This window comes from Rhododendron vialii, chromosome 5a (assembly GCF_030253575.1).
Source record: "Rhododendron vialii isolate Sample 1 chromosome 5a, ASM3025357v1".
NCBI classification, from domain to species: domain Eukaryota; kingdom Viridiplantae; phylum Streptophyta; class Magnoliopsida; order Ericales; family Ericaceae; genus Rhododendron; species Rhododendron vialii.
The window spans coordinates 32298700-32318439 of NC_080561.1; the positions used below are offsets into that span (position 1 = coordinate 32298700).

Here is a 19740-nt window from a genome sequence, read left to right on the forward strand (position 1 = left end):
TGGCCTTTAGTGTTGACGCTTGTAAAACGGCACTAGCGAGGATGATAATAATTGATGAGTTACCTTTTTCATTTGTTGAGGGTGAAGGATTTAGAGATTTTATTAGTGTTATTCAACCAATGTGAAATCCTCCTCGTAGGCTTGCGATGGCAAAACAAATTATGGTCATGTATGAGGACAAGAAAAAAATATTGAAACATACACTCAAGAATCAAAGGATTTGTCTTACAACGGACGGTTGGACTTCGGTCCAAAATCAATTACATGTGTCTTATGAGTCATTTTATTGATGAGAATTGGAGGTACCAAAAGAAAGTTCTGAATTTTTGTGTTGTTCCTAATCACAAAGGTGATACTCTTGATAGAATGGTTGAAGAATGCTTATTGGATAGGGGAATTGACAAGTTTCTAACCGTTACGGTTGATAATGCTTCCTCAAACAATCTTTTGATTAGATACTTGGAGAGAAAGACCAAAGATAGGAAGACTACCATTTTAAATCACGAGTACTTGCATGAGAGATGTTTGGCGCACATCTTAAATCTAATCGTATGTGAGGGATTACAAGAGATTGATGTCCCGATCACAATGGTGCGCAATATGGTGAGATATGTGAGGTCTTCCCCATCTAGAATGGCGGAGTTTTAGTCATGTGTTGAGAAGGAGAAAATTGTGTGTAGGCTTAAACCTTGTTTGGATGTGTCTACTCGGTGGAACTATACATATTTCATGTTGGAGAGAGTTTTAACTTATCAAAAGGCCTTTGATCGATTGTGTGATGACCCGAACTTTAAATTAAATGTAAGAGAGGAGGAGATGGACGAGGATTTTGATGATGTTGATAGTTTTGAGGGTATAAATAGGGTAATTGAAATTGAGAAGAGAAAGAAGAAGAGGGGGGGAAAGGGCGGAAGGAGTACGTTGGGCCTTCCAAGTTCAAGTGATTGGGAAAAGATTAAGTTGTACGTAAAGTTTCTTCAAGTGTTTTACATTGCAACTTTGAAATTTTCAGGTTCTTTATACGTCACTTACAATGTTTTTTTTTTGATGAAATGGTGTTGATTCAACAAGACATTATGAAGTTGTGTGAAAACGAGGATAGTGATTTGTATGATTTGGCAATTAGTATGCGTATCAAGTTTGATAAGTATTGGGGTGATTTTGATAAGATTAATCAAATGATGATGTTTGCGGTTGTTCTTGATCCTCGATGCAAAGTTGCATTTTTTGAGTATTGCTTGCTAAATATCTTGGACTATGATAAGGCAATTGTTGGTGCGTTCATGGATAAGTTGAAAAGTGAAATTACCTGTTTATTTGGATGATATGTGAAGCATAATGGTAGCTTGAGTGTACGTAATAAAAAAGTTGGGGGTTCATCAAACACCGTAGATTTGGATGGACTTGAAACGGATATTGGTAATCATACATCTTTGAAATCTCAATTTAAGATGCATAAACAAAAGGAAAGCAGCATGAAAAACAAAACGGAATTGGAAAAGTATTTTGCAAAAACTAGTGAGGATGATTGTGACAACTTTGATGTACTTCGTTGGTGGAAGTTAAACTTTTTGAAGTATCCAATTGTCTCTCAAATGGCACAAGATGTGCTAGCAATTCTCATGTCAACGGTCGCCTCCGAATCCGCTTTTAGCACGGGCGGACGTGTCATTGATCCTTATCGAAGTTCTCTTTCTCCGAAAATCGTGGAAGTACTAATTTGCACACAACAATGGATTAGGAAACTAACCAAGATCAATATAAGAGAGCAACTTGATGAATTGGAGGCATTAGATTCGGGTACTACTCTTACTTTTAGTTTTTATTGACAAGTATTTTATGGTTCTTAAATATGTTTTATGTTAATGTCTTACTTGTATGTTTTCTTTGTTTTTGTTTTTTTTGTTTTTTTTTTTTATTTTTACGTTTTTAGTTGTCTTGGAATCAAGTGATAAGGACTAAAGACTTGGTGCTTGGATTGAGGAGTTCTATCATGGGTACACAAATGTAATTGTTTTGTTTGTCTACAAATTCTTGTTTTAATTTATCGGGTTGATTTTGAACCACCTTAATTTCTTTCTTATGTTTTCCTTCACAGGGTATGGCTTGATGTGTTGAGGTGGTGATGGCGAAATGTTTTCAATTGGTGATGTTTTGGTAGTGAACTTGAAATGTTTTGTAAACTTTTAATGTTAATTTGGTGTTGTATTTTGTAATGAAACTAATGTAGTGAAGGGTGATTGTGGCTGTGTAACTGTGTTAGCATGGAACAGGTGATGGTGGGTGGTGAATCTGAACTGTGTATGTGTTAAAATCTGTGTTAATTTGGTGAATCTAGAACAGGGTGATTATGAATGTTTTTTTTTTCCGGTATTTTGTGAATCTGGAATAGCCGAACAGGTGGATTATTTGCTTTGGTGAATCTGGAACAGGTGGTGAACTGGTGATTGTGAATGATTTTTTTTTATCGGCATTTTTTGAATCTGGAAAAGGTGCACCACCTCTTCGCTTTCTGTCTTCCACTCCATTTGACAAGTGGTTTTCTTTGGGCCTGGACTATTTGCTTTGGAAAAAATGGTCCATAAAAAAATGGCCCAAATTTAGGTGAACAAAATGACCCATATAAAAATACGTGAAAATGGCCCCTTATAAAAATGGACCCAAAATGGCTGGAAATGGCCCAACAGTCGTTAGTAACTTAGGTTTTGAAAATGGGCCCAAATGACCCATTTCGGGGTGGACCAAAATCCCCGACATCCCCGAACCGAACCGAACCGAACCGAACCGAAGCCAATACCGGTTGGGATCGGTCCCAGACTTACATACCCCGAACCCGATCGGTTTCCCGCCAATCCGCCCTGAACCGACCGAATAACACCCCTACCCATTATCAAAACAAACCTGGTAAGGATCTGAAAATGATCCGGACAGGACTGTTCAGTCCCTTTTAAGAGACTGGACAGGATCTGTATCCTTTTTCAAACATGTTACATGTTGTAGGACTGGTCCGAAATCTGAGTGGACAAATATCCCCTTAGAGAATAGATGTGCCAGAGAGGTTAGAATAGTCTATAGAAATAAATGAGAGGAGTGGTCTAGAAGAGTGAAGAAGAAGAGCAGGGGTGAACAGAGAGGGTAGGCAGTGGAGACCCAAACCCAGAGATCCCAAGGAGGAAAGACAATAGAGCCCCTGAAAGAGGATAAGACCTCCTTTAAAATTAGTGCTCACCAACTTTCTCTCTTTAGGGAATGTTCACAATGCGCTCCATCATTTCTTCTTCCGTTTGGGATTCAGTGAAGAGACGTTCATATTTATAGACCACACGAGCTAATGCTCAGGCACCAAGCGGCGCGCTGATAAAATGACATGTGTCCCTTCTGTCCCCCCTGACCGCCGAGGTGTCGCTACTCTCGCGATGACCGCGAGTATGACGGTATGCGTATCCTCTTATTCGCGGAGATCCTCTTCTTCTTTTACAACCACCAAGCCACTAGATCCCCTTCATTCCCGTAGGGCAAGGTCGTAACCTACTCGGTCGCGCCAATACCACTGCCAAGCCTCAAGGGGCTCCTCGGGTCCTGCCTAAAGGCCAGAGCAGACATAAGAGTCTGGGCAAATCATTGGTGTCTTGGTTATACCGCGTTATCGTTTCCATTAGATTGGGACCGCCCCAAGCATCCACCTGAATGAATATAACTCTCTCCTTAAAGGAGGAATGCAGGCTCGCAACCCTTACATGGACGCTGCAAAGCTATGGGTAGCGCGTGGCTCCCACGCGCGGGGCCACGTGGCAAGTTAGGGTTCGCTGGTCAAATCGTCAACCCCGTGAGGACAAGTGCACGTGTCACATGCTCATTGGCTAGTCAAACGGTCAACCGTCGCGCCTATTGACCTTTCCTACACATGTTATGAGGTGAAGATGATGTACTGTTTGGTATGGGCAAACTAGATCTTTTCCTTGCTAATGTTTTGTTCTGATGTTTATGGAATGAAACACCTTGTCTAGAAACATTTCCTACATGAGAATATCTTTTCAATGGAGGGTTCCGTGAATAGTTATTTACGGAGGTAAATCGCGGGCGTCCATTTCGGCTTTGGACGGTCCAGATGGCCAAGATCGCATTCTTCCGTGAAGCCGTGAATAAGACGATTCTTTCTACATAAACTTGTTGTCAAAGTATGACAATTTTTTCACTTGCAACGTATGTGTAGCTTTATTAGTGTTAATTTCATGAGAAGTTTCAACATCATCTAAATATGGAACTTGGTGCCCCTCCAATTATGGGAAAAGTTCCAATGCACACCCCGTATAACTATATATGTTACACCTTGTTGAACATACAAATATTATGCCTCTCAATAGTTAAGGGTGCATACGGTACGCACCTTTACGCCTCTTTGGTAGAATGTTACGCCTGTTGTAAAATGTTACGCCAATGTTAACACATCTCAGTAGTAAATGTTACTCCTCTCAGTGGTAAATATTATGAGTGCATATCATACGCAAGTGTACACTGTAGTCGTTCCCGGCAGGATATATATATCAATCTATGTGTGCATTTGCTGTAATGCTCTCGCTTTGTTTTAGCCTTATTTGATGAATCTAATTGTCATTGCTCACTTTGTGCTACCCTTGGCAATTGGCATTATCAACCTGTTGCTAGAGAGCATTATGGCTTGCCTGGTAAAACATAATTGCCTATATATACTTAGATGGGAGGTCTACGGTTTGCATTGTATAACTAGGGATGGACGAAGAAACATTTTACAAAGGCCGAGTACTGGCGTAACATTTTACGCCAGTGCACAGCTATTGAATAAGGATAAAGTGTTAACTTTCCAGCCAGTACTCGGCCTTAAGAAAGCTAAATTACAAAACCTTATTCATTGAGAAAATTGATGGATCAGTTTGAGTTCAATCGACCAAAACCCAGAAATTTTGATGACGAAAATTTTGGGTCAAATTACCAGTTGCCTCGAATTGACTTCCCACATTTTTCTTTTTTCTTTTCTTTTTTTATAAGAGACATCCCACCTCTTAAGAGTAGTTTTCCGCTTCGTCTCGTTGACAAATCGGAAAGTCCAAAAAAATTGGCGTAAAATGAACAAGCGCAAAAAATTTAAATAAGAACAAAATGTTTACTTTTAGAAAAAGTTAAACGAAGGGAGAACGTAGTTTGGGAATTACAAAGTTAAAGACACTTGCTTTATTCAGTAAAACAACTAAGAAAACGTACATCGATTAACGAACCCCACTTTCTGCCTCTACTAAAACAACATGCTCCTTTCAACCCCACTGCTACTATACTACAGACCGCGCTCATGCTATCTCTCAATCAAAATTGAGTTCGTGTGTAAGAGAAAACAGAAAGTTTACTCCCACCGTTCTCTTTCACCGCTACCTTTGGATTTTAAAAAAATTCTTTCAAAGAAGAGTTTGTTTGTCGAGACGGACGGTAAGATTAAGCGTCGCGGTAGGAGAGCGGTAGACGTAGAGACTTTCTGTAAGGAGATAAAGTTGGCAATCACTATATATATGGAACTTTCTACTGCATATAGTATATGGCAGAGTCACGTGATGACAAGACCTGACCTTCCTATTATTACCATCGACTCTAGTAAAAGCCACATATGATCCTTTCTTTCAAAAATCAAGTACTACATGTACTATTGATACTCTCTCAGAAGTTCCAAATGGAACTAGGCAAACAAAGCTCCTCCTGGATATCACAAACCTGGAAGCTACTGGAGGGTTGATGATCCTCCGTGTCTCGCATCTCGATAAGAGTATCCCAGTTGAAACTATTCTCGGCGAATCCCCGGACCCCACCATCACCATCACCACCACCGCCGCCATCATCATGATGATCACCATCCTCCTCCTCCTCGTCTTTCAATGGAGTTTCGGGCTCTGTAAAGCTCTCTCCTTCGTCGCCACCGCACAACAAACTCTGGTCCTCTTTCAGTATGCCGAGTTGCTGGAGGAACTCATGCAAGTCAATCTGAGGCTTCTCTTTTCCATCTCCCAATTCCTTTCCAGATACAATCTCCACGTCTTTCTCCCGAGTTAAATAAGCATCGGCCATGGTTTTTTCATTAACAACCGGATTTTTCGTCTTGAAATCTCCATTTTTCTCCAGCTCTTGCAGTCTCTGATGAATCACCCGGACGTTCGGTTGCGCGTTCAGGTTGAGCCACCCGGTGGGGTGACGGAACATGGAAACGAAGCTCTTGGATGGAAGCCACTTGAGCTTGTGGTGGGACTTGTTGAGAGGGTTGTAATTGGACTGGAGATGGGGAAGATTGAGGTAAGCCTCGGGACCGTATAGTCTCCTCGCGGCCTCATCGTAGGCCAAGGCGGCTTCTTCGGCCGTGGCGAAGGAGCCCAACCAGAGCCTGGTCCTCTTCTTGGGCTCCCTGATTTCTGCCACCCATTTGCCCCAGGTCCTCTGCCGGACGCCTCGGTACTCGCACGCTGCGTTCTGGGGCCCACCTTTGCCCCTCGGAGGGCCTTTCTTCCATGGCTTCAGGGGAGATCTCTTGCAGTTTTCCATTATGGGCTCTTTTGGAGCTAGTGAGGAGTGTAGTTTTAGTTTCGTGAGTGCATGAGACTGAAACAGGCGCGGGGATATGTATAGAGTGAGGAGTGCAGTTTGGTTTAAATGTTGTCACGGTTGGAGAAAGTTGGTCATGCCAATGCGACCGTTATGCATCTCTCTCTCTCTCTCTCTCTCTCTCTCTCTCTCTCTCTCTCTCTCTCTCTCTCTCTCTCTCTCTCTCTCCAGTTCCTAATTTAAAATTAATTTCTTGATTTACATTTTGGTCTTCCTTGTTTCATTTTACATACGTATATGCATAGATATACTTTACTCTCGAGCCCCAACCCTACAATGCATGGAATGCGTGCATGCATTCGGGTGTCTGTTTCTGGTAAAATAAAGAGAAATACGATATATAAGCGATCACCGACCAGACAATTTTTTTTAACTCTAACAGATATGTTGCATATTTGATTGTATTTTACACAAATTAAAATTTATCAATTGTTCCCGTAAGCAGTCGTAGCAATTTTTCAGTAGATGTATGATACGGGCACAGATTCCGTTATTAGGTTACCGGAGAAGAATGCTGTAATATTTAGAGCAATTTTGTGCTCTTAGTGACATAGAGAACTTCAGTAATATAGAAAGGAAACATAGAGCGGAGTGTGACCTAGATTTTGAGAGCAAATTCGCAGGAATGGAATGTGACCTAGCTAGAGGAAAGCCAGAGCTGAAAATCCAACGCACCAATGCCATGCTACGTAAAATAGTGATAACTTTTTATGTTTTTATTTTTGGAAACCGCTTAGAGAATTGTACCCCGTACAGTTCGGCTTCTTCCGACCATATTTCGTTCTCATTTCAAAGGTCGAACTTGTTGACATTGTAAAGCTCGTTGAATGCAACAGTCATGTAAAAAATCAAATCAATCGGAAGCCAAATAATATTTGATCGGAGTAATTATCTTGGCAAAAATGGGCTTTTGAAGTTGTAATCTAGCGTGCCCAACTCATTTGATTTTTCATAAATGTGTTCCAATTAAATAGTATCAATCAAAATATGATTGACTTGATATTATACCTGACGGTTGTACTCCACAATCTCTACAGTGTGAAAAATTTTTGATCACTGAAATGAGCACGAATTGAGGTCGGAACAAGCCAAACCGTACTGGGTACAGTTAACCGTGTCAATTAAAACATATGCTTGTATGATCTTTGTAGCAAGCTTTATTAACTCAAAAGGCCTTTACTTTGTACGTTTGTAACCAACAACTTTGTTCATTGCTGTTCAAAAAAAAAAAATTCAACTATGTTCATTCCCTTTGGCAGCCAAATTTGGAAGTCAATTTCCTTTTAAGGCTCCGTTTGCTTGGGAGTAAAATATTTTCTAGTATTATTTTCCGGTGTTTGATTGTGTAAAAAATGAGGAAAACATTTTACATGTAAAACATTTTCTATTAATTGGATGAAAATTACTTACCCTTAAATCTTCCGTAAGTTATTTTCCGAAATAAATCCGCTGCCTTCTACAGCAACCCTCACTGCTTAGTTTCCTCAATCATCAATCGTGACCAACGTTCAATTCCAATACTCTCAGATTTCTTCACCATTTAAGCCCCTCTCTACACTATATTGTTTATTTCTGAAAATATTTTCAAGTGCTAACCAAACACCTAAAAATAAAAATTTGAAGTTTATTTTTTTTTTAAATATTTTACATAGAAAATATTTTCCATTGTAAAACATTTTACATCAAAACAAACAGAGCCTAAGTGCAAGATATTGTTGAGATTATGACTAGTGATAGGTACACATTGATCACAGTACTCTCTTCCTCGGATTCTCTACTAGTGGTGTAGTAGCTATAATGGTCTTCACACTCGCATGAAACACATATGTACATATGCTCTGGAGAGAGAGAGAGAGAGAGAGAGAGAGAGAGAGAGAGAGAGAGGGGAATGGCATGGGATAAAAGTGATGAGGAGCTCCCGGGTATCAGGTGTTGAATGTCAGGAAAGCATGTGAATTAGGGCTCGTGAAAGTGGAAAATGTTTGAGGTGAGTCTCCTTAATTACCCTTCTCCAGTGGAGTAGTACAATATTCATCTCTCTCTCTCTCTCTCTCTCTACAAGGGAGGAAGAATACAAAACCGAGGTCAAATGACTACGTTTTTTTAATGATGTGGTGCTTGATTTTGATGGTATTGGGACTCTTTTATCACCGAGGATCTCCTGTCCGAGTGAAATCCCGACCGGGGCTTATCCCACTCCTCGGAGTCGTTGATCTTGCAAATCAACGGTTAAGATCTGCCGAGCCAAAACGACGTCGTTTTGAACCAGAAAGTGTTCGGCAGATCTCAGCCTTTGATTGCGAGATCAACGACTCTGAAGGGTGGAACAGGCCCCTATCCGGATTTCACTCGGACAAGCCTCTTTTATGACTTGTTAATAATTTCTTGAAAGTCCAACGAGTAATTATTCAGCATTCTCGGAATACCGCGTAATTATTCAGCATTCTTGGAATACCGAGTCGCATTGGTGCAATTCAAATTGAGAGTACACCTTTAACGGTGATTGTGCTGTTTGCATAACCATTTCAGGAGGGTTAATGGTGGTTAGAGTTGAATGAAATCTGTCAGTCATTACTGAATGAAGGGTTGGTTTTATTTTTTTAAATAAGATCAACCCAATCATATTAATACAAAAATAAAATACAACAAAAATAACAAAACAAAATACTACCAAAAAAAAAAAACCGTGAGAAACCAAACGTCGGAATCAAACCCATCAGCTACACTCGTGAAAGTGGGTGGACCGTGAAGCAGCCAAGCAATATCCGCACCAACCTAGACCCGCAACCAACTTGAGCTCATTTCCCACCGCATGCTGAAAAACCATTACTGAATTTGCTAGACACCGCCACCATCACCACCAAACCACTAAAAAAACAATCGATAAAGCTAAACGGATTCAAGAGCCAAAACCCAAAGCTAGGACCCTAGATCTGGCTCCCATATGTTAAAGTTGTTTAACAAATTTCTGGTGGAACCGATAGATATGCATGTCAACAAACCTTTGATTCCAGCTTCGTTGATAAAACTGCAACTCAGAAATACACACGATAGACATTATACACTTCCAGAAAGCAAGTTCAGTTCAGTTCACTGACACCGAACTCCAGTTTGGTAATAAATAAATAAACATTCATTATGTAGGGTTCGATTTTTTTATGTACTACAGCAACGAATAAACTCAATAGGACACAAGCATTCAATTCTTTATCTCAAACTCAAGACAAAAAATGATTAAAAAAAAAAAAATTTAAAAAAACTCTTCGACAAAAAAAACACAAGAGTTACCAATGCATTGATTTGGTTCTTGAAAAAATTGCCTACAAGATCCAAACTCCGTAAAATGTACATCTCTGGTCATCTAAGTGAAACTGTAACTTACACAAAGGGGTAACGTTCACTGAATTTTTGGATGTTTGAACAAAATTGCAATAAGGAAAAAAGGGGAGATGTGAGAGAAGCGAATTTGAACTTTTGAATAGATGAAGAAAGAAAAATACAATGCTATGCAGCCTATGCTACATATATGAACATATAGGAACACGTATTTTACCGATACACGATTCCTCGACAATGAAAACCTAATTGATTCCATGACTAGTTATAGTAGCAGTCAACCAAAAAGAACCCCCGACAAAGGCACATATGCAATACGAACAAGACTATCAAACTATATCATTGGTTTAGAGTTAGAATTCTGGTTTGTCATTCAAATGGTATATTCCAAGGAGTCTGCAAGTGCAATGACTTTTCATGCACACCACTCCCCTATGATTTGGCTTTAATGCTACATATAATGCTACCCTACCAGCTTACAGAGCAATCATCCCTGCTTCCAACACCTGTGGAAAATTAATTTTTACATTAAAATTGGCATTTCATTATCCAGAGAATATATCATGCCGAGTACAACAGGCAAGAATAGAATTGCCTGAATGACCTCTAGAACTTTGGCACGATAAAGTAACATTTCATATATAAACAACTGAATACAAATATCATATCATACGGCCGGCTCACAGGCCTCATATTGGTGGGACAAAAGGAAAATAAGGTAAAAAATGACTACATTACGATTTACAGTGATTCACTAGCCATTCAGATTTTGCACATCTTGGTTTTGGGCAAAAATTAGTTCATAGCTGATTCTAAACAGTTTAGTTGGTAAAAAGAAAGTTCTACGGAGTAATTAAACCTTAAAAAATCAGTTGTTTGCAAAACTTAATGAACCCCGTTTCCGTTGGTACTTATCATTTGGGCTTGCACATAGCATAGTTAATTAAACCTTAAAAAATCAATAAATCATGTCACTGGATTATATAAAAATTGGGGCGTGACAATGTATTCGGAAGACTAAAAGTTCATTGTAGACTATTATAATTACTAAATTATCAAGCAAAGTATAACTCGTGATCAAGCTTTCCAATCAAATCACTAAATTATCTCTATTTCTCGTGAATTCAAGAGACTGGATGTTGGAGCGAGATAAGAAGTAGAGCATATAGATGACCGTGCTCAAAAAGAAAAAAAAGAGTGAATTTCATTCCACGGGTTAAAAGGTTGTAAGTGAGCACTTCAAAATAAAATTTTACAGTATGAAAAACTAATATTAATACCATACCTTCCAAAAGCAGAACTTTATGTCTTTGAAGGCAGAAGTCCACGATCCGTCTGAATCTGATTCTTGCAACATTAAATCACCAGTATAATGTCGTCCAAGATCCTCAGATACATCTGTGCACCAGCTTAATGGGAACTTTACTAAAGTATCCAAAGCATTACATGGTATTGCCCTCTTTGCTTTCAATTGAAACACCAAGTGCCTTCTGTGCAGCTCTCCTTTTAGACTGGATTTGACGAACATATTCTGCAACGACCACATGAAACTTGGGAGCAAGCTTGCTCGTAGAAGTGACATTAAGACCGGCTTTCCTCAAGGCCCTTGTAACATGCTTTTCAGCCTTTTCTAAATGAAGAGGGCAGAGAGAAGGAACAGTGGATCTTAGTATAGGTTTCATACAAAGAGTAGGTCCCGTTGCTGAACTGTACAATATACAAATGTTTAATCAGGATATGTTTTGCAAACAACTGATCATATTCTCTATACAAAATATATCTAGGTTGCAAAGCCATCTCTTAGTAGGCCAAGTGTCATGTAGTGGCAATCTTGAAACGTCCAATACAGTTGACACATAAACATGATCTCAACATCATCGGACAAGCATAAAATGCGTACTTCGTAACATCGGTGGAAGAAAACCGAAATTGCCCCATGCTATAGCTACATAGGAAATAGCAGAGACAACAGCAATTTTTTTAACATCAAACATACAGCGTGAAGTTAACAGGAAACAAAGCCCGAAGGTCATGCCTAACTGCTCTCAAAGCTACCACTTTTAAAGTGATACAACTTTAGCAACCACCAATGTACTTCTTTGTTAAAATGAAAACAGTAGATATACACTGATTTGGTATCTTTTTAGGCCTTTAGATAACTTTATATTATAAATCAACAGGTAATGCACTCCAACTAGGATATGGGCAAAAACATATTTTCCATTCCACAAGTGTCCATAAAACTTCAGTCTATCAACACCTGCAGTTTTGCATAGGCATGGACCTTAACTTTTCAAATCAATTCCATTATATACATTTTGAAGGTCTCCTCATCCCATACAAAAGCCCTAAGCGACAAAAACACCATAAATCAATTATGTTTCTCTGTAACTTGTGTACTCATTAAAATGCAACCATCTCCAATCACTGACTCACAGTGAACTCCCAACTCGACCAGGATAATTACTTAATACGTCGTCATAAAAGCATTCATGTATACACCCATGATGCCTAAATATATAACTACATTGACATGTGATAACATGAACATCTGGATACATAGCTGGTAGGAAAAGGTTACATTCTTAACACCGACGAGCTGTCAAACCTCCAATCAAAATAATAGCAGAAGCCTTACGTATTGTGACTTGCATTTGCCAAAGCTTCTAGAAAAGAAATTGTCGATCACAACCACTTCATAGAAGAATACACTTTCATAGCCTAACACTCGCCTGTATCCTTGTTGGATGCATCACTCTTCAATTGACATAAACACGCCCCAAAAGAATTTTTTTTTTTTTAAACAGCGACAGATATACGCCCCTAAAGATAATGTTAAAACCACAGCAACATCAGTCAACTATGCCTAGACACCTCATGTGGATTTAGATAGGGGCATGTGATGTAGGGCAGGATTGAAGTAAGGTTAAGTATGATCAAACACAAAGAAAAGGGGCTGCTTTTGGGCAGTGAACAGTGGACATGAAGAGTGATAGAGAAGAGAAGAAGAAGGGTATTAAGAAGATAGATCTAGACCCCACACCTAGGTTACCAAAGGCATCACACCTAAGGCCGCTTTAGCATCACACCAAAGAAGGAGATTGCATCACACAATCATAGAAGCTTAAAGCTCTTGTAAATTTTCAGTCATTCAATCATAATTCAAGCTCTTGAGATTACATCAATTTATATTGACTCCATAACATGTGTGAATGCAAATAACTACTCCTATTTCCAAGTGGTCTAGGTAGAATGAGTGTGTGTGAAGGCAAATAACTATTCCTAATCCTAAGATGGATGAGTAGGATAACGTCTTATCTACTGCTTGCATGCATTGAATATGTAGTCAAACTTCCCTAAATGAAAAGTCACAGCCTTTGACGTTCTAGAAGATGAATAATAGATGAGAGGTCACAAAGCCTTTAAACTAGTACATGCCTAATCAATATCCTAAGTGGACCCTATGTCATCCAACATGTTCCAAATTAAGGCTTGGGCCTTAGAAGCATCCAATCCATAAGGCCATAATTTAAGCTCGACCACATCATTGGGCCACATCAGCATGGGAGAGATAGAGAGAGGATGAGAGAAGTATAGATCCTTGGCTGAAATAATATTCGTATGCGGTAAAGGACAGACCAAGGGACAAATGAGCATCGGCAACGGCCCTAGCCCAACTCTCAAACTTTTTTAAAATCCTAGTACGGTTTTTTTTTCCCCTGAAACTTCACAATCGTATCCGTTCTCCTGACCAACCCTTCTCTAAAAAATCTAAAACCCACGTATCCAAGATTCATTCTCAAACCTATAAACTGCCTTCCTACAGTTGTCCTAACAAAATAATTCACTCTACCATCTTATTTTGCAATACTTTGCAAGCTTTAGGATGGTTATATTGAAGACTTTTTCAAGCTTACTAATACAAGCTATCCAAAACTTCACCGAGCAAGAAAAGTGGTGAAGTTACATTTGAAATTTCAGCTGCAAGAGTATGAGCTTGATATAGCATTTGGAGTTTCAGGATTTGTCCACAATTTCTGAGTTATGCCAAGTATTGGCAAAAACAAGATAGTCGATCATTTGCCACCTTGTTTATAGATGGATTCATCTTGTCTTTAAGTTTACTAGTATCTACAACAACCACCGAGCGAGCATTTTCATTTGCAAAAATTGTAAGGACTGGACAATGAAATAGGTTGGAGGACGATAACATTGCGAGTTGTATGCTCACCTACATTGAGAAAGACAATGGTCGGAGGCCTCAACGCTTCCATGTTGATTAGAATATAAGAATCCAATTTATATCATGAAAGAGCATCAAGTATCATTTTAGATCACAACATATGTATAAACATGGAACACTAAGTTCTATATTCTTCCTTCTGAAATGGACATGAATGCACAATATCATATGCATCTGAAACTATATAGAACTATTTTTCCTTCTTAATGTTTGCCCATCCAATATTGAAATCCTATGAAATAACATAGCTTAGAGAGTTCATTTTTAAATCATAACATAGCTTAGAGAGTTTCTTTTGTTGTTATGAAATAACATAGGAAAGAAAATTACTGTTTGTAGAAGCAAAGTTGAAGGGTATAGAACTATAGATAAACTTTTGTAGGCTAAGATTTTGAAGGGACCACAATGTTCGCCACATTTTCTTTGGTCACACATGGAGAAATATACTATGTTGATTCGATGGTTTCCTCCTTAAGCTAATCTTGGTCCTGCTCCAAACTCATACAGGTCGAGTTCTTTTTAGTGGAGAATTGATGGTCCAGCCATTCAAGGGTTGACCTACTTCGTAAGCCTCAAGTCAAGCCCAAGGGCCCAACACGAATTGACCAGTACAAGAAGATAGTTTAGTGTTTATTTCAGTTTTCAATAGGCTTTACAAAAGATGTTCAATGATGTGATCTGTATAATTGTAACTTGATTAATAAGAACTTTAGAGCATTATGAGAATTGCGGCTTCGGCCCTCTTGTGGGAACTTTCTTCTACCCCCCTCTAAATTGACTGCATCAACTTGTCATTAAGCATAGGTTATATCAAACAAATGGTTCTCGAACAGAAACGCACTTGGCTTTAGAGGCAAAGGTTCCCAACAGGCTTGCTATGGAGGTTAAAAGGACCCAAAATGGCGCAAAGAAGGTAGATAGGTTAGCTATAAGGAAAGCATTTGGCAGTGATGATTTTAGAGACCACCATGATCAATCAAGAGAGATTGCTTGTTGCAGGGCAATGATCGTCATAGGGAGATGGTCTTTATTGTTTTATGTTGAGAAGAAAGGCTAGTCTCCTCTTCATTACACACCTTTGTACCTTACAACAAAATACCACGGCACGGTACACATACTGCACTCCTCGTACAAAGAATGGTTCCTAAGACAATAACCCTCTCACCTGTTATGGATTAAGCTCTTACACTGCTTGGAAGAAACATAATATTACAACAGAAATCCATCACACTTAAAGATTATTGCTTTCATGCTTTGTTGGTTCTACAAGATCCTTGATACCTTTCAACTTCCCCAATCTCTTTACCACTTCAAAACATCATGGAACATCATAGCCTGTGAAATATGGGTGCATGCATGGCATACGGATGCGTGCGATTCGAGTACGGGTCGTATAGCTATGTCGCAAAACTTAAAAACACCATGTTACAGTCATGGCAGACTGGCAGAGTAAATGTGTAACAGATTGTAAAGATAATTATAAAAGTGACCAGTCACACCTGAGCCATACCCACAGGAGCTATGCAGCCCGGATACAGACAAGGCAAGAGACACAGATACGGATACGGAACACAATAATTCTCAAAAATCGGGACACGGCAGGGAACACGGCAAATTTTGTTACACATTACTTTTTCGCTTATGAAAGCCTACGTTTTAAGTTTTGTCCACAATATTTGAGTTAGGACTTCTTACCACATGCATTATCAACCGTTGGTGTATACGTATTATGCATACATATGTTTTATATAACACTTTTGGTCCAATACTATTGGCGTTATATATATTATATAATGTATAAACGGGGGAATTAAAATTCACACAAATCACGTTGTCATGTCCCCATGTGTGTCCCGGATGTGTTCCCGCATGTCCCGTCAGAAGATGTATTAAAATATAATGTGGCGTGTCCCCGGCGTGTCACGTGTCCCTGGCATGACTGACACAAATATGACAATCTGTACTCCCTAGGACGAGTGTCAGTGCTTATAGTACAGGAGTACTGAGTACCCATCTCGTACCCACGGTGTACCGATGCCGTACCCAAATATTAAAATGTATCCGCTCTGTTTCTATAGTACTGCAGACATACTATACCAGTACCCGGTACTCATATGACAACATTTAGGCATACTTGTCCTTCATAGATCGTAGAAAAGACCCGTGAGACCCTTACTGCGAGGTGATTGCTTAACGCAATGGTTGAAAACTCAGGAAACCAACCACGAAATATGATGTCACACATGAAGGGAACCAAGAAACGAGAAAACATGCACCTAATCCAACATTAAACCATAGAAACTGACATCACCAACACTACGTAATAGCAGTCCTATAGAGTAAAACGGGAACTATCATGAACATTCGAGGCTCGAGCTCTTTATAAGACGTTAAGTGTAGTAGATGAGAAAAGAAAATAAACATTTGTACTCTCTATCATGGGAGAGGAGAAACTAGAAAGCAAAGAGAAGCTATTCATGAGGTATAGTTTTGATAACTACTATTTTCAGGGATTTCCATACAAATCTCACCTTTTCTTGTGGAAACAAAACTGGTTAATTATGATTTCTCTTATTATCGGGTTTTCACCATTTCTCACATGATGTGTAAGCAAAACCAATTCACTACGAATAGCCTCTTAAGGAATTTAACTTGCAATTCAAATCAAATCACAACATTCCCAATGAAGAATGTTCAAAGACAGAAAAAATCAACAACTAAGTGGGGCTAGCTCAGTTGGCCAGCCTTATACACTTTGGGGTTGGGGGATCGAGAATCATTGTTTATTCCCCTCAATGGGTATGATTTATTTAATTATATTCTCCCTTAATAGCCATTCAATTGGGCTTGGTATGATTGTGGGCTTATGTCCCGTTTGATCTAATTCAGATACTTCTATTCTTCACTGCTTCTATTCGGATACTCTTAAGTTTTCTCTCATTCTCCAGTTTCACCATTTGTCACATGATGCGTAAGCAAAATCAATACACTACAAATGGCCTCTTAAGGAATTTACCAAGCAATTCGAATCAAATCACATTATTGCCAATGAAAAGCTACAGTCAAAAACAGAACAACAACCAACCGGAGCTAGCTCAATTGGCCATCCTTATACACTTCAAGGTTAGGGGGGTCAATCTTTGCCAAAAGCAAGATTGATCAATTCTTCCCCGGAATGGGGATTATTTGTTTACTCATTTAATTCTTTAATGGGCTTTCCAATTCAGCTAAGTATGATTGTGCACTTATGTCCTGTTTGATCTAATTCAGATACTTGTATTCTTCACCGCTTGTAATAAAAAATTACAACTACAAAAGACAGAATTCGAACCTCTTGGTCGCGTAACTGCACCCCTTGTACAGCTTCTGCTTGGCATCCGACAATATATGCGAGTGACAAAACTTAGTCAACGCCATCGCCTTCACCTTGCACCCGTGCACCTCACACCGACCCGCACTACTCCCATTCGCCCCCGACCCTAACCCTAATTTCCCATTCCCTTGGTTAACCTCCCCGCGGTCGAGAATCTCGCCCTCCTGAAACGGGCTCTTCCCATACTCCCAGTAGTACTCCCTGAACTTGACCTTGACATCCTCCATCATGGACCAGTAATGCTCCCTGTACACCTTCGCCAGTCGCTTGAGCCGGCGCGACCGGCGCGATAGGACCTCCTGCCGGGTCAGGAACTCGGACCGGGACAGTACGGCCGAGTCCGAGTCGGACCCGTCGAGCGCCATCGCAGAAGACGACGCGTGGTTGTTGTCGTTATTGATGTTGTTGATTGGCTCCGCCGTCTGGGGCGAGTCGGAGCGGAGGCGGAGAGGGGTGGGGTTTTTGCTGTCGGTGGTGGTGAGGTTGGGGTTAGGGTTAGGGTTAGGGTTGGGGATTTGGGGAGAATGGTGAAGAGAGAGGCGGTGAGGGTTTGTGTGACGGTTGCTCGCGGAAGCCATGTCTGTCTCCCCTTTCGAATTGGGTTTTGGAAGTTTGATGAGAGAGAAGGGACGGGGAGGAGCGAGAGGGATTGGAAGCTTCTTCGAGGTTTTTGAACGAAGAGATCCGTTTTCTGGCCCAAAAGGCTTCGTTTGTAGCTTCAGCTTCAACTGTGGGGTTGTTTCGGGAAAGTAATTTCACACCCCCTCTTTTATAATCCACTCTCTATTTTGTTTATTTGCCTTGTTGTCATGAAGGTATTTTAAAAAAAATTGAGTTTGATTTTTGAATAATGAGTAGAGAAAGAAATTATGATAATAATTGAATATATAGGTAATGAGTTAAGAGAGATAGAGAGATAAATGAAATAATAATTGAAGAGAGGAAAGAGAAATAAGAGTAATAATTGAAAGTACGGATAATTAGTATTTTTTGAGTTGAATTTTTTTTCTTCAAAATATCATCCAAACAAGACAAAATTACCCTTATTCACATGAATGGCAAAATTGTAAATTCGCGTGAATAAAAACAAAAAAGAATGTGAATTGTAAAAAGAGTGTGAAAATTATTCCCCGATACTAAGAATTGCAATTTTTATTCTCTAATTTCACATTTTTGCAACTTTGGACAACGCTTCAAGAATCCATCCCACTAAAATGCATTCTGAAAAATATCAATGGAGGGTGTATAGGAGACTTAGGAGAAAAGGAAAATTGTATTTTATATTTTAGATTGTGAAATGTAGATTTTTGTAATTGTGGTTAGAATAATTATGATTGTGTTCAGTGCTTGGATGATAGGATGATATTTGCATAATAGACTTTATAATAAAGCATTGGTGAAATTATGAAAATAGATTGTGAGTTGATTTTTTACTATATTGCCTTTGGTTATTCATATCACTGGAATGAATTCCATCAAATATTGCAGGTAATTTCGTCATTTGGTAAGTAGGTTAGTCAAAAAGAAAGAGAAAATAAGGATCTTCACATGGTTTTCATACAAAAAATCATCATATGATAAAATGCCTAGAGACGTTGTATGGTGGGTCTTGGAAATGAATGGTATGACAAAAAGATATATTGACATGGTTGAAGATATCTATGAAGGGGCTAATACAAATCACACATCTATTAGATCTCTAAATTGGAAAAACAAGGAAATTCCTCATTACAGTCGGATCTACTTTGAACCCCTATATTTTTTACTTAGTTGTAGATGCATTGACTACACATTCAAGATGTTATCCCATGGTGTATCTTGTTTGCAAATAATATTGTATTACTGGATAAAACTGCAAAGGATATTAATGCTAGTTTAGAATCTTGAAAAGAAGTAACAGAGTCAAAGGGATTTTATAACTAGTAGGATTAAAGCGGAGTCCATGAGCAGTAAGTTTAGTAGTAGTCAAAGTGCTAGGATTTTTTTTACACAATGGCTCTCCAAATAAGGGAATACTAAAAAGCGAAGTATCTTCTTTAATTATGAGTAAGGATGAAGAGATTGCGGATAATGTAGCACTAGAGTATAAGTTGGATGGATAAAGTTGCAGAGTGCTCTAGGAATATTATGCGACTACAAGATTGTAATAACCCGAGAATTTTTTTTTCTTTTC

General features: G+C 39.2%; 2 protein-coding genes and 1 long non-coding RNA gene across 4 annotated transcripts; 1 reads left to right on the forward strand and 2 right to left on the reverse strand.

The window, feature by feature from the left end:
• Positions 1-564: 564 nt before the first annotated feature.
• LOC131327200 (uncharacterized) lies at positions 565-2355 on the forward strand. The gene is made up of 3 exons (XR_009200232.1): positions 565-1800; positions 1934-2007; positions 2099-2355. It is a non-coding gene; the product is annotated as an uncharacterized LOC131327200 (long non-coding RNA).
• A 3167-nt stretch (positions 2356-5522) lies between these two features.
• On the reverse strand, positions 5523-6611 carry LOC131327201 (dehydration-responsive element-binding protein 2F). Its single transcript, XM_058360246.1, has one exon. It carries the CDS (start codon positions 6553-6555, stop codon positions 5683-5685), a length of 873 nt encoding a protein of 290 aa, XP_058216229.1. The 5' UTR covers positions 6556-6611; the 3' UTR covers positions 5523-5682.
• Positions 6612-10067: 3456 nt separating this feature from the next.
• Positions 10068-18335, reverse strand: LOC131327202 (uncharacterized). Of its 2 annotated transcripts, XR_009200233.1 has the most exons (3): positions 17526-18335; positions 11237-11658; positions 10068-10457 (listed from the first exon to the last, which is right to left on the reverse strand). XR_009200233.1 is itself a non-coding variant. In XM_058360247.1 (2 exons), exons 1-2 carry the CDS (start codon positions 18143-18145, stop codon positions 11394-11396), a joined length of 885 nt encoding a protein of 294 aa, XP_058216230.1. In that variant the 5' UTR covers positions 18146-18335; the 3' UTR covers positions 11134-11393. The 2 variants fall into 2 exon arrangements, 1 of the variants encoding a protein (XP_058216230.1); XM_058360247.1 differs by lacking the exon at positions 10068-10457 and having other exon boundaries at positions 11134-11658.
• Between the last annotated feature and the right edge of the window lie 1405 nt (positions 18336-19740).